Source organism: Amblyomma americanum, chromosome 3 (assembly GCF_052857255.1).
Source record: "Amblyomma americanum isolate KBUSLIRL-KWMA chromosome 3, ASM5285725v1, whole genome shotgun sequence".
Taxonomy (NCBI): Eukaryota; Metazoa; Arthropoda; class Arachnida; order Ixodida; family Ixodidae; genus Amblyomma; species Amblyomma americanum.
The window spans coordinates 175898162-175914031 of NC_135499.1; the positions used below are offsets into that span (position 1 = coordinate 175898162).

At 46.9% G+C, this 15870-nt stretch overlaps 1 protein-coding gene across 1 annotated transcript in view; it reads left to right on the forward strand.

The window, feature by feature from the left end:
• Positions 1–15870, forward strand: part of LOC144125497 (E3 SUMO-protein ligase RanBP2-like) — a 149547-nt gene that overhangs the window by 43835 nt on the left and 89842 nt on the right. The window contains exons 17-20 of the mRNA XM_077658938.1: positions 4099–4410; positions 9503–9692; positions 10020–10204; positions 15077–15310. Of these exons, the coding sequence (XP_077515064.1) occupies positions 4099–4410; positions 9503–9692; positions 10020–10204; positions 15077–15310 (921 nt within the window). The remainder of the gene's footprint in view (positions 1–4098; positions 4411–9502; positions 9693–10019; positions 10205–15076; positions 15311–15870) is intronic.

Sequence of the window (15870 nt, forward strand, 5' to 3'; positions counted from 1 at the left end):
CGACAGTTCTGAGAGACGTAATCTCCGTCTTCGGACATCGCTTCCTCACCAACGAGTTGAACAACTCGTTGGCATTCTGAGTCTGCATGCGCGAGCAGTGCGTAAGTAGGTCAGCTTTGGCCAGCCTGTTGTACAGGGGCACGAGCCAGGTTCCAAACATCAAGCAACTCATCCTCTTGGGGTTCGTTTTTTTTTTCTAACGGCCTGCACGGCATCGTGTATGGTGGTGCACGCAGCGTCCGTTGCGGTGCCGTGTATCTTTTCTCCCAGCAGCTGGTTGGTCTTAGATGCATTGGCAGCGGACTATTCATGCTCGCAAACAAATTCTTCAGCTTTATGGAGTTGTCCGCAGTTCCAAGCAGCCAGTGAGAGACGTATGGGCAGCGCCAGCTGATGGCTCGATCCCACGATGGGAGAATGCGGGACTCGGGCAATGTTTCCTCACCCACTGCACAAAACAAGAAACTAGAGGTTCACACCTGTACCGTTTTCTGCTAAATCAAGCGACTGCTCGCGGCATGTGGGACACAACAGTGTGCCGATCACTGTTCTTACCGCTGCTACATCGACAAAACAGTAGCCAGTCAGCACTTGAGGCCCACCGCTAACATCGGCAGTCGCACATTCAGTTGAGCCGTTATGGTCGTTGCATTCTCGATGGAGCCTTCCTTTCAAATGCAGTCAGGATATCCTCGTCCTCGAGGCTTGAGGTAGCTGCTTCAGTCGCCGGCGATGGAACGGAGATAGGCGATAGCGGTCGTTCGAGTGCTCCCAGTCAGCCTTTGCTGGACCGGCCTCTCGCTTTCGGCTTCGTTTACTGAAGCTGATCCGTGACGCGAACTGCGTCGCTGGCATTCTTCCAACAAAAATGTATGTGGGAAGAAACCAGAGGATCAGAGAGACAAGATTCAGCTCCGGATGTGATCAAGCATGGTCGGACAAAGTGGGGCCTCGCATAGCGCGAAACGACATTTGAAACGTCAATCACAGCTCAAGTTTTGGTTTGCTAGTCAATCAGGGCTCGCCTTTCTCAGATTTTCGAGTTTGCTTTATTTAACTTTGCTCACGTTTCGCTCTACGTTCGACGGATGCGCGTGCGCTCGCTGAAAAGAGGAAGAAACGACTCTTCCGACAACGGTACTCGCTGCTCGCTAGGCACAATAAACGCTCCGCACATGCGCTTTGAGAATGGCGATTGTGGGCCTTTTCTCTCAACCCGAAATGACGCACGGGCGCCGCCGACCTTTCAGTAAACAAGAATTTCTCTGTTTCTAGAGCACGCCCATGAATAAAATTTTGCCGAGAGGTCCTTAATTAATCCGGGAGTAGAAAACGACAATAATCCAAAAATGGACTATTTGGCCCAAAATTGCGCTGTTTTGTACCGTGTTCCCCCTTAAGCGAGGGTCTGAATTCAGCACTTCATGCACACTTTGCACGTTGTCGGTTCTTTACGTCGGCGGTCGTCCAGTGCGGGGCTCGTCTTCCACACTCTTGACCATCTTTGAAGAGCTTTTGCCACTTAAAAACTGCAGTTTGTGATGTGCTTTCATCCTTGAACACTTTGCGAATCATGCCGAACGCCTCCGTACCTGATTTCCCCAGTCCAACGCAAAATTTTATGGCGTACCGCTGTTCAATCGTTCGCTGCATTTTGGGCTGTCACCCAGTTACTCCACAGGGGTCCACTAAAAACACGATCTAGCCTGAACGAATGCTCGCAGACGACTGGCGCTTGGCGTGTCTTTAAGGGGGGAGACTGCTCTTAAAGAAAAAATTCTTGTTTGTGCACCAAATTTAATGAAATTGAACGCGCTTGACTAGTTTTTCGTGCTGATTCCAAAAAATGTTATTGGTTTCATGGTACGCTGATTAGTTCCTGAGATACACTTAACACCCTCTCATTAATAAGAATAATTAAGAGAAAAAGCACATTATAAAAGTTCATAAATTGCACTTGGTTAGGTTCTAGAAACAGAAAGGGATGAAATGTTGGAAACAGTTTTTTAATTTTACCATCATAAGTAGTTTTTAAAGACATTGAAACTCAAGGTACAAATAGTGCCTAACTTGTAGTCAAAAACGAGCAAATTAAAAAATTTCTGAGCAAAATTACAAATTCTGCTCCCAACATTGCCTAGTCTACACATATGGCTATGTGCTAAAAAAACAATTGTGGTTCTATCTGCCATAGACGCCGAGATATGTTAGTTTAGGATTTGCTATGAGTCCAAAATATCCATTTTGAGAAAAACAAAAACAAACGAAGTGTTGTTTATGGCAAAGTTCTTCAAATTTATTCACAAATTGGCAGTAGCATACACCTAATAGCCTCCTGGGATGTAGTCTGTCTGACCAGAGTGATTAAAATGGTGCTTTTTCAGTGGGCGCTGCAGAAAATATTCTGCAGATTGAACTCCGTGTAAACTTCTCGAACTGATCGTGCACATTCGGAAGTCAATTTGAGCCGCATGGTCCACCGCGGTCGTCAACTTTTTCTTGACGTATTTCTGCCAAGTTTTTGAATGCAGACCGCGGTGGGATATATTCATCAGTGAAAATATGTCATTCAGTGCGGGATGCTGGTTCCCTGTTGACTGCATCGCGCGCGCGGCAAGGATGTTCACCACGAACGGGCTCACTGTCCGGTCGGTCTCCACACGTGGCGAACTCCATCGCGATGAAATGTCGCCACAGTTCGCACATGTCAGGTTCAGTTTGGCGGCGAGGCCGTACTCTCTGTCGGATTTTTCAGTCGTCCCGTCGCCATTGCATACTTCGCACTTCACTGACGCCAGCATCTCGTTCACCAAACGCAACCCGACGATGGAGAAGGTGTCGCCGAGTGGGGCAGTTGCAGAGTCTCCCATTCCACTGAAGAGTGCTGCCTTGCGCTCTGTTGCTGCCGCTGATGCCGTCTGCTGAAGTTTTTTCTGAGCTTTCTTGCCCTTTTCATCGATCTCACAAGGTTGCAGCATTGGTGTATCATGACGAACACGACCGCTGCCCGATGAGGCTTCCATGACCGGCGCCGCAGTTAGGCTTAGCTCGGTCGGCACCTCCAGATCCGCTGGCGGAAGCGTATCCATGGCGCTTGCGGTGTCCGTGGTGCTCGAGGTGACCGTGGCGCTCTTCTTCAGGTTGCTAACGAACGATTTTTTCCTCTTTTTTCCGTATCTGTGAGTTGTGCCAAACTTTGGCGCCGGCGTTGATATTGTTGCGAGACGCACCAGCGAACACACCTTGACAAGATGGCTACCTCTTGCGCTCAACGGATGCTTCCAGCAGACGACACGAGGCCCTTAATCCAATTAGATAGTAGCCTTCAGTCACGTGCACCGACTAGCGAATAGCATCGCGCGTTGCGACTGCTTTTTGGCGGCATTTTCTCCCTCATCCAATAAGCATAAAAGAGAGCAACTGCGCGATATTCAAAACGAAAAGCAGCTCTTCCAAGTGAGGCCAAGATGGTACCGATCGCTGCAGTGAAACAATAATAGCATATCGCGGAAAAAGCCCTGTTATTGAGCGAAAATCTGCCGAGAGAGAGCTCGGATCCAAGTTTTCTACTCTTTTTACAGCTGAAATATTGGCTCCGGAGATTAGAAAATTCACAGGCTGGTAGAGAAACAGCTGCAGATTTCGAAAATTCCATTTTTGAAAAATCATTTTTTTCGCAATTTTTTTTGCCCCCAAGAGCCGTCTCCCCCCTTAAGGTGACATCCCCCACCACCGCGCATGCGCAGTGCGAGCACATTGCGACGTACACACACGTCAGGAAAAAGTCGTTCCCGATACTTTTTACGCAAACCCTGTATAACTGAACAAAATGTAGAGTTGTCTATGGGAGGCGAAATGGGACCGCAATTTCACTTTATTGCATCCTAGTTGTGCATCAGAGTTGTGCATCCGAGTTGGGCTGTACTGTACTGCATTGCCTGCATTTTGAGCATTTTTGCAGGTTAACCCTCGTGTCACAAAAATTGAACTTCGATATCGTTGTATTACCTACATCTTTGGATGGGTGCATTTTAGAAGCTCTGAAAAGATAAAGAATCTGCCTTATGTTATAACTTTCTCATTGTCTGTGGTGCACAGTCGTCAGCCAGAAGTGCCGAAGGCCTGGAGGAGGAATCAAAGGCCCTGGCGGACCATGGAGCACGCTACTGGGAGGTTGTCCTCTCCATGCTCGAGAAGTCTGGCAGCCCCAGCAGCCCATTGGCAACATCACGCCGGCTGTTCTGCTTATCCGGTGGCGGTGCCATGACTGGCCCCCAAGAGATGAGGGCCCTCAAGCAGGAGGCGAAGATGTTTCTGGCCATCCGTGCCATGAACGCGGACTGCCTGGATGAGGCTGCCGAGATGCTTTCGGAGCTGACCACTGCACGGGCTGCCTTCTACACAGCTCTTGTGAGATGCCTGCGTGAGCAGCTATGCAGTGTAGAATCTCAATGATACGAGTATAATTGGGGTCGCAAAAAATGTTCGTATCGTCCGGAATTCATATTATCTAAAATGAACAAAGTCAGCATGCAGAAGCATGGGAAATGCATTCACTCGTATCCATTTATGGCTTAAGGGATTTATTTACGGCCGCGCTACCACTCACTGCTCGTGGTGCGTACTGCATGCCACCACTCGCAACATCGGTGATACACAGCTGTATTGGTGTTGTGCTGGCCGCACGCTGCTGCTCACTGCTAGCGATGTGTGCCACACGACTGGTGATAGCAGCTTGCGCATTCGTATCATCCGTAGTGGCTTGGGAGAATGTTAAGAGCGTCTTAAATTTTGCGCATTGTATACAATGCTCTGGCCAAGGAACTTGACAAATTCGTATTAGCCGTGATCGTATCATCGAGATTCTGCTGTACTTTCAATTGCATTCATTGTTACAAAGGGGCAGGTTTGTTCTGGTTTCTTGCATGCATAGCCTGCAAAACAGAGTCGCTAGATCATCAGCACCTTGTTTGCCTTGTATGTTCACAAAGTTAATGATATATGGTCATTTTCCTGTCTCATTTAAACCTGGATGTTACAAATCTCCATATAGCGAATTCCTCGATATTACTAAGTTTCTCAATTCCCCAGCGCCGCCTTCATTGAAGCGTGTGTATGTGAGACCTCCATGCAACAAAGGTGTTGCGGCGGTTGGCCTTGATGTAAAGAACTGGCTGCGCCATCTATCCGTTAGCTAGTGCTAAGCAAATTGAAATTTCGCAGAACCACGCGAAAGTTTTGTAACGATAAAGCACGATCTGACATGAGAGGAACACCGATCTCAATGACCGGTTGCAGTTGGCACAACGTGCTGTGCTCCTGTGCTGTCGGCACATCTCCAGTACTTTTTCTTTTGGAACGTCATACCACGTGGAATTACAACAGTTCATGCTCAAAAGCAGTGAAAATAATAGGGCATAGCAAAAAAAAAAAAAATAACACAACACGAACGGTGCGCGGCCATCGTTGCCGCGCGGTTGTTCGTGTGATTCCAGCGCCGCTAGCTCTCGCTTGTCGGGAGTGTGGACGGCAGAGAGCGCCGGCGACTCAAGGTGAGGGGAAGACAAAGGGAGGGGACATGTGGGTAGCAGCACATGCCTCCACGGTCAGTCTACAGCAGTGGCTTAGCTGCACACGTTCCCTTCTAGCTTGGCCACGGTGCCTGTGCCTTTCCCACCCTTTCCACCCTACTCGTAGCGGCATTGCTTGAGCTGTAGTGGAGGTGGCAGTGGCTGCTGCCTTAGTCGCGCTATTGTCAGGATCGTGAAGCATTTCTCCACGTTTGTGACATTGAGTAACATTGTTTTCTGCAAACATTTTCAAGGTGATTTCACCTACATTTATTTCTTTTTATGGTTTCTGCTTCGCAGTGTCCTTTCGACTCTTGTCGCGAAAACTGCATGTAACGAAAGCCTGGATGTAAGAAAAAAACTTCTGACTTTTTCAGTTTCGTTGTAACGCGGGTTAATGACATCCTATTCGAAATCAAGAGGAAGAAATTGGCTTGAGCAGGGCATGTACTGCGAAGGCAAGATAACCGCTGGTCCTTAAGGGTGACGGAGTTGATTCCAAGAGAACGCAGGCGTAGCAGGGGGTGGCAGAAGGTTAGGTGGGCGGATGAGATTGAGAAGTTAGCAGGCATAAGGTGGGTGCAGCTGGCAAAGGACAGGGTTAATTGGAGAGACATGGGAGAGGCCTTTGCCCTGCATTGGGTGCATTTAGGCTGATGGTAATGGCGATGACGATGATGATAACCAGGCTTAACTGTACATGGTTCCCTGGGCAGGGAATCACTGTGCAGGGCAGTGCAGTCATCTTTACCACTTTCCTGCCCACGCCTATTACCATTGATGGCTTCAAATTTGTATTTTTCGGCATCACCTCCAAGTCGGGTGATGAGTGCTTGTAATTTCCATGATGACATCAACAGCGCACACTGCTGCTCCGTGACTGTAAAAAGTGCTAGAAAGAAAGAAAAGTCGAGCATAACAATATCTTTTAGTGTAGCTCTTAGACACCCGTTCCTGTGTTGTGAGGTGCGACTTGGTGTCGGCCTTGGTGTAACTGAGCGAATGAGCGCATCGAAGGACGAAAGAGAGCAAGCTCAGAATGCAGCAGAGGATTAAAGCCAGCGATAGCGAAAGAGAGTTTGAGGAGGAAAGCCATAGCATGAAGGCAGGTCATGCGACGGCGACCAGCGGCATAAAACAAGGAAAAGATTGTTCTGGAGGATGCTCGAAGGCTCGGGTTCCCGATAGCATATCTCGACTCACGGTGCTAATCTTCCTCTCCCCGCGACCTTGGCAAAGTGATGCGCATGGGCTTACGGTTCGCAAACACGTGAAAGTGTGCCATGACCACGGCGGACAGTGAAAGCTCCCATGCCAGCAGAATGGCAGCCTCCCAGCGCTGCACAGTCATGCACGTCTGATTTTATCAGTGATGCTTTTGACTGAGCGTGTTGAAGCTGGCAGCGTGCCACGATTGCCAAATAGCCAACAGTTGAAGTGGCATAAGCATAGTTATTTGCAGAGTTGAAATGCTGACCCGACTCGTGTGCGGTGCTATGTACAGGAAGTGTGAGCTCGCTGTTGTAGAGGTTGTAAACATGTGGAGGGGCTTCGCACCTCTCCTGGCACTGAGGTGTGCAAAGGGAATATGCCCTACATCAGTAGTTTCTGCCGTATATATGCCACATCGCACCGATACTGTCGGCCGTGCAGGCTGCTACCCGGAACGGTGGAGTGGAAGCCCCCGAGATAGTTTCGCAATCATTATGAAAGCAGTGCTTGAATGTGTTCATTTGGTGTCAGGCATGATCAGCTGTCGAGGTGCTGGAACAACTGGGAGTCCTTTCTGCAAAGCAACTGGTCGGGCTCGGCTTTAACAGTAATCAGAAAAGCATTAAAGATTTCTACCAAGCTCACTGCTGAAGCGAAGTCCCGTCACAGCAGCCATATGAAGCAAGCCCATACTGAGGATTCTATTCGCAAGAGCCACGAGGGTGGAACTTACGCAGCAGGAGAGTTTGTCTTGTGGCATCTAACATACAAAAAAATTTTTATTGCGTTTTTCTCAAATTGGTGTTTTTGCCCATTTTTAAAGTTTGTGCACACAATTTTTTCCTCTCGTATTCATTGGATTGCAGTGAAATTTTGCACAGAAGTTTCTTGGAGTGTGTACAGTGTGCAAACCTTTATACTATGAAAGCTCCTTACTTCATATTTCACGGGGATGCTTAACGAGTTCGAATTAAGCTGAATTCGAAATAACAAAAGGCATGGAAAAACAGCTAGAAATGAGACTGGGCTGCTAGAAAGCACTTGCAACTTTATTTATTAACAAAAATGATTGGTGATCACTTTTTGCTAATTTTCCTTGAAAGCGATGTTCATCAATTTGCTTTCCAAAGTGCGACAGTAACACAGAGCATCATCTTCGCCCTCCTTGAAACTGAAAAACAGGCACGTGACACCGATCGCCTCGATCACTTGCGAAGCAGAGGGTCACATTGGCGGGCAGGCGTCCCATCATCCATGTACTTTCAATGCATTATGTATTTGAAGGATTCATTGGGAGTGCACTAATTTGTCATAAAAATGAGTGTGGCAGCATAAAAAGAAGGGACGCATAATTGGGGCACCGCTTTTATACGAAAAAATGCTGGTCCCGTGTTAGGGTTGCACCCTGTCAGGACCGTTGAAAAAATGCGCGGCCCTTACTCAAGCTTATATAGTACCAAATTTTTTATGTCCAATATTTCGTTACAAACCATTTCTTTACAGCGCGTTTCGGCTCATTGAATTTCGAATAACACCCTGCATCCGTTCTGTGGGCTTCTTGTTGCAGTACCTGGCTTTCCAGGAACTAAAGTGATCAGCAGGCAGATGGCAAATTTTTGTAGGGCTATGTCCCACTTGTGGGTGCAGTCACATCAGAAAATTCAGGATTGTGCACTGGGGCATCGTCAGAGAGATCATTCACTCATTTGGAGGCTTTGTGTCAAACAAGTGCAGTTCAAGTTAAGAGGAGACCAAGCATTAGCTGTGTTGAAATGCAGTAGGTAAGGCCCCTAGTTTCTGCGATTCCATGAAAATTTTTTGCGCAGTTGTGTGTTAGCAATCACATTCTAATTTTTTTTATTCTTTTGCTGTTATGGGCATCAGTATGAACAACAGTATGATGGGAAAATGACTTATTTTAACTTATTTATATGAATATAATACAAGATGGAAGTTTGGGAACTCTGGAGAATGAGAGGCATCACTTGGGGTTCGTAGGTGCAGTCACAGTTCTGTGTTCGTGTCGTCCGTAGTGGTGCGGGAAAGTGTTCGGAACATCTGAACTTCTACCCATTCTACACAATGCAATTTGACCAGGGAAATTTATAATTCATGTCAGCCGTAACTGTATTGTCAAGATTCTACTTCACTTATTTCCTGCATATTACATCTCCTGTAGAGTATGGAGGTTCTTGCTAATGAATTTGCTAAAATCATAATTATTAGGGGCCTGTAGCACAGTGGGAATGGCAGGAGATCAGACGCTGTAGGGGGGCTGATTGTGGTTTTTATTATACAAACTATGTAGGTACAATCGACTTCAAAGGATTAGTGTCTGATAGCAACATATGTCTTTCATTCAGTGATTTCTGCACAATTCACGAATTTCCAGCAGCTGAGGTCACTTAGTAGCTGTGCAAGCACCAAAAAAAAAAATATGCTGGCTTTTGTGTGTTGCTTTCTCCTAGTACTTTTTATTGAGCTACTCATGTAGAGCACTGAGAACTGAGGCATGCTGTGCCCTGATTTCTTTGGATGAAGTATAAGCAGCTTGTAGAAAAATAAAAAAAAATGGTTTATCATGTTGATAGGCCACAAATTCTTAGCGTGAGCCTGTGGGGGGGGTATGGTTCATTAGAATCCTTAGCCTAGTGCCGGTGCTTTCTTTTGGACTTGTCATTTATCATTACCCGTCATGATGTTAGTGATGTGTTGCGCAGGTGATGAAAAAGATGGCCCAGCGAGAGTCTCCCCAGCGGGGTGTGCAGCAAGCCCTGCTGCACAGGGAGAGGGCGGCCCTGCAGCTTGCTCTGGAGCGTGGTCGCAGGGAGCCCGACACAAGCCTGGTTTCTTCCGTGCGCGCTCAGCTGGAAGACCTCGAGGGACGCATGAGCCTCGTCAACATGTCCAGTGAGCATGTATACAGGGACAGTGCTTGTCAGTTGTGAATGTTCTGGAACTAGGGGTGTGCAACTAGTGCTTTTTTATTTCCGTGCATAAATTCGAAGCGGATATTTCAAACATTTCTGGCACATAAAAAGGGTTGAGCAGCGCAATTAGCATTTTCAAAAAACCATGCATCTCTAATGCAAAATTCCATTACATGAAAGAAAAAGGGAGTGCAAGTTTTGGTCTTTGTTACCAAAGTGGTGGTCAGACCCCTTGTGGAATCACTGCTGACATTTTTTTATTTATCAGTGAAGCTTTACCGTTATTTTCCTATCTCTTATTCTTCAGATGGCTCCTACAGTGACCAAGCGGTGGATGATGCTTCGTGGATACACGACACCACTCCCCCGGCACGACCGTCTCGTATCAGTTCTGTACGAAGGCCCAAGCAGAGTAGCACCCCCAACGTGGACCCAAGCTTCTATGCAACACCAGGCAGACCAGCAGAGGCAGACCAGTCTGGTGCATCAGAGGTATGCAGCTATGTTTCATGCCCATACAGATCGTGCTTGGTTGTTCCGCCACATTGATATAGTCACTTCATATAACGTAATGAAGTAATTTGAGCTGTTAGGCTCATTATTGCTAGCTAGCTGTCATGTCTTGCAATTCGAACATCAGTTTGCCCAGAGTTTTTTGTTGCAGTGTCATCGGGAGCAGGACTGAGGAATCTAAAAGTTGCTGTGTAATGTGTCACGGCAACTTACAATGCTATCACATTACCTGGCTAAAGTGGCACTGTTTTCAAACAGCTGTGCTTTCTGGGTGTGTTTACATGGCAGAATGTGCCCAAAATATGGCAAAGTATAGTACAATAAATACAGCTAAACCAGGATACAGTTGAATCTCGATACAACGAACCTTGATATGAAGTTCATGATGCAACAAACTTTTTTGTTTCTCGCTTCCTTTGAAATTCTGTTCGTTCTCTTCTCAGTCATTTATCGCGTGGACTTGTCACATTTGGATGCTGCTTGGCTTGGACATCATGAGTAATTCTGCATGTACTTTCCCACATATCACTCGGGATGAGAAAAAGATGGCAAACCACTGGCTTCAAACAGTCCTGACAAAGTGTGCAGTTTTTAGTTTGATTTTTCCATACACGCACGCAGTGTCCCAGCGGCTGCGGTATGAGGGCTAAAACGGCAACTGAAGAGATTTTAGAATTGAAGGGTCAGATGTGTGTAACTTGCAGGTAAAGCATGCGAACTTTTTTTTGTGCTAGCATTCATTTTGTGCTTGTGTTTGAAATGATGGCGCAATCACCTGATAAAGCTGCGTTGGTGTTCACGCTTCTCTGCAGTGCATTGCGATGGGCAGTTGCCGCAATGAAGACGTCATGTGTACGGTGCTACATTTCCAGCGGATGTTTCAGGGAAAAAAAAAAAACCACGCCACCATAAGAAGCTCAGAAAGCATTATTTGGCAGCATCAGACGATGCAGGGAAGCATTTGGGAGAACCCAGTGGTCATCAGAGTGTTGCGGATACGGGTTAATTGATGGGTTTCTTTTTGCGTGACCATGTTACAGGTTGCGTCATGTTATGTCTAATCAAGCAGTATAGATTTCAATGCGCATCGTGATTTTTTTTTGTATGGTGCTGTCAGGCTAGTTTTGTTTATTTTGGTTGCAAAGAGTAAACACTATTCTGAAAGTTTTTGATACTGAACAGATATTCGATATTCGAAGGCATTGTTTCTTGACATTTGTATTTGATACGCATTTGGAATATTCAATATTTGCACGCCCCTGAAAATACTAAGCCCGCTGATATATGTGGGTTCCTTTTTTGGAATCAAGAATTTAATTTTATGATTTTTTGATGCGATATATTATGTCAGACAAGCTTGAGTTTGATAAAAAAAATTTATAGCTTTCCGATCAGTGTGTCTATGGGCCTGAAACGGATGAATAACGGTATGCAACTTGTGATGTGGACATGCAAAGCGAGTGATAAAATGAAATCCGTGAGCTGACATGTGACTGTGACAGCTGAAAGAAAATAGTGATGTGTAGTAAAATCTGATTAATTCAGAGTTAAAAGCGTTAAAAGAAATTCTCGATTTACCCAGAGGTTGAGTTATCAAATGGGATGAATGCGATGAAGACTTGTGAGGAGGCTCCTTCTCACAAGCAATGAATAGTCCGTAACAAGCCCATAGTTCCAGCTTGCTGGAAGAAGAATGCGGATGTGAATGATGGAATCGCGCACTAGCACCGGAACATAAACTAGTGTAGGCAGTTAAAAAGAAATAAAATATTGCCCAGCCCGTATTGTAGCGCAGCTGGGTCTGATCGGCTAGCGTATGTGCGACTGATAGTCATCTTTGTTGTGGACTAGTGATGAAGCTTAGAAAGTGAAACTACATGGCCAGGCTGTACTGATGGGGGTGCAGCACCCATCGTCGCAGCATTCGTCACATGAAACTAAGATTTGCATGGGCTACTGGGCTTCACATGTGCCCCCCCCCCCCCCCCCCCCCCCTTTCGGGAGCCCCATGCAAAATTCGTCAAGTGAGGAAGGAAATTGCTTTCGCTTCCTTTCAAGATCGATTTGATCAAAGCGCATTACGGAAGGATCAGACAGAAAAAATGACCACTTTTATGTTATGATCTTTCAGAGTGGATGATCAGCTATCTTGTTTTTATCGTGTGGTATGTGGAAAAGTCCACGTGCGCAATATTGTGACCAACCCGCGCGATAAGCAGCACAGAAGAAAGCGAGGCCCGTGGATTTTTTGCCATTTTCCTTACCTTATAAACTTGATCTTCAGATAAATTGCCCAGACACTGTTGTTTTGTGACAATCAGATTTACGAAAGCTAGCGATATTCAGTCAGTATTGATGATTCCATTTTCAAGTTCATTTCCTGAATTGAACATGAACTGAAAAACAAACATAATTTATTGATGTTCGAAATTTCGAGTATTTTCATTCCCCTAATTTTCAGTTTAGACCTTATTGCTGCTCAGAGACTTGGAGACTCTGAATACATAGTAGTCACTAATACAGTCGCCGACCAATATTTCGGACGCCCAATTTTTCGGACCTGCCTGAAAATCCGGACCTTGCCATGGCACCGTCACGCGCTCCATAGAGTCAATGTATAACACCGACCAAAATTTCGGACGTTTGAAATCCTTCTCGTTCGATTTTCCGGACTTTTTCTTTCAATTCGCGACTCAACAGCTACCGCAAATGCAAACAACGCCGGTGCCATTTTGATTTTCTGGCCGCTGCCATTTTGGTTTTCTGCAACCTCGAACCCACGTGTAATATCGGCCGCTGATCACGCCATCGGAACCGGAACCTCGCATACCCAGTATAGCCTCGACAGCAGGTACCGCTTGCTGCACCCTCCCGCCAGTGCCTGCTCTGCCGTGCTGCCGTCTTGCACTGTCGTCAGTCGCCGCAGTCGGCATTCACGTGTGGTGTGTTGTGCTGTTTCCATCGCCGCGTCCGCGTCAACTACAGGCAGTTACCGATGGCGCCGACGCCGCCGTCCCCGTCTGCTTCCTCGACAAAACCATCGAAGCGAGGAAATTACAGCCGTTTTACGCTGGAAAAGAAGGCCGCCATTATCAGACAAGTGGAAAGTGGCCGGTCGCAAGCGGACGTTGCAAAGCAATTTGCAATCTCGAAGCAAACTATGTCAGAGTACCTAAAAAACAAGGTTAAAATTCTAGAAGCCGCCGAGAAGTCATCTGGATCCCGCCACAAGAATGTCAGCCAAGGTGCCCACCCGAAGCTTGAGGAAGCCATTCTGGTGTGGCTGAAAGCCATGATTGCCAAACAGGTGCCGGTGTCCGGTGATGTTTTAAAGAAAAAGGCAGAAACCCTGGCGCTGCAGATGAATATTGAAGGCTGCAAGTTTAGCGATGGTTGGGTTCGAAATTTTAAGAGGAGACATGACCTCAGCTTCAAAAAAATGTGTGGCGAGAGTGCCGCGGTTGACGAGCCGGCTGTTGAAAGCTTTCGGCGTGGCAGGCTGCAGTCATTGCTGCAGCAGTTCGCGCCCGAAGATACATTTAACTGCGACGAAACCGGCCTCTTCTACAAGCTGTTACCGGAAAAAACCCTTGCTTTTGCCGGCGACCCTTGCCACGGTGGCAAGCACAGCAAGGAACGGCTGACAGTCCTTGTCGGCTGCAACATGCTCGGCACCGAAAAGCTCCTGATGCTGGTGATAGGAAAATCAAAGAATCCAAGATGTTTTAAAGGATCACGCATGCTTAGTCGCATGGTGCTATGCGTGGACAACAGCAAAACTTACAGTCTCGACTTGTTGTCTGCACTCGGCATGCTTTCCGATGCATGGAAGGCGGTGACTGAGGACACACTGCGGAATTGCTTCCGCCATGCGGGTTTCACGATAAGAGACGAAGTGCCGTCGTCATCCGATGATAGCGCCAGTGAAGCTCATCAGCCATCTTCATCTGCTGACCTCATCGAGCACTTGCGCGCTGCGGCAGCCATTCCCATGGGAGTGACGCTGGAGCAGTTCGCCAACGCTGACAGCGAGATCGAGCTCTGCGCTGAACTGACTGACGACGAAATTGTTCGCCAGGTGCTGGACACTGATGACTCGGGTTCCGACAGTGAGGAGCCGGAGACTGTGCTGCCATCTAGCAGTGAACTAACCCGAGGTTTAATGGTGCTTTCGGCTGTGTACAGCGAGAACGTCACCCTTGCCGACGTGCAAGCCGACTTACTTGTACGGCAACGTAGCGCCCCGCAGAGGCAAATTGACCAGTTTTTCAAGCCGCTCACTGAATAAAGTGACTTTTTTTGCGTGAATTCGTTTTTTCGGACTGCCTGATTTTCCGGACGCTATCTCGGCCCCTTGAGGGTCCGAAAAATCGGTCGGCGACTGTAATGCTCTCTTCTTGAAGCATGACATGTTTCGGTTTCTCATTCCTGCAAAAAATACTGGCTGCAATCTTGTTTGTATGTCTGTTGTGTGTGTCTTGTGTGTTCTTGGTGATTTTAGGGCTGCTAACTTTTTGTCATCCTGATTGGCATTGTGAAAACACCTGTCTTGACTGGTGTCTAAATGTCAGTTGCATACAGTAGGCCTGATTATGGCAGTGCTTGTAAGAAGCAGTTGTTGAGCATAACGGATCATCACTGAAAAAGGTGTTTCACCTGCAAAGGGATGCTGTTAATTTTTCGTGGACTGTGCTTACGAGTTTGCTTCTTTGAATTTGCAGTCATGATTAAATGCAGGTTTTAATAGAAGTTGAGAAACAATTGTAAGTTAACTTTACAGGCGTAAAGAAAGGAAAATTCGCTCCAAAAATTTTTTGTGCTGAGTTCATCCGGGCGGCTTGCCACTCACAGGTCACAGTGGACTCTCCTACACGGCAGTCAAGGATCCCCACATCAATCCTGCCTGGTTCAAGCGAGTTTGTCGAGCTGCAGTTACGTTCACTGTCACTGCACCAGGAGTTATTGATGAGCCAGCTGCGGCAGGTGCATGAGGCAAACCAGAGCGTCCTGAGGGAGCTGCGTGACAGCCACCATGCTGTCCTGACGGAAGTCAAGCAACAACAGGCTGCCCTGGACCAGTTGTCGGTTGGTCTGCTTTTGCACTTTTAAACTCCAGGCCAGCATTTTTTTTTTTTTTTTTTGCAAAAGCAGTATGTTTAACCCTTCTGGATCTTTTCTAGGCCTGTGCAACTAGTGGTTTTGTTCTGAACCGAATATTTTAAATATTGTATTTAATCGTGTAATTTGCGCACTTTTTTCTTAAAATTAAGCCTTCAAAACAGGGTACACAAATTACGTGAAAATTTTCTGAACAGCACTAAAATACTCTACAATGGTCATAACTCTATGAAGGTCAGTTTTCAGCAGGATGGCATGACTGCGCTGTGCGCAGCACAAAGCTGTGCATGCGCAACAATATAATCACAAAGTCAAAAATGGGAGGAAAAGGAGCTGACAGGCTATAAAACTGCGCATTCACATGCGGCCTGGTTGACTAGCGGCAAGCCGACGAGCAAACGGTTTGGTAGTTTAGGATTTGGGCACGTGCGCAACTGTGCGGGTGCACACAGTGCTTGCTCTGTGGTGAGGTGCACCTAACTTGCTGCATGATTACAGCGCTTGTGTGCACCAAGGCAGCACTACGG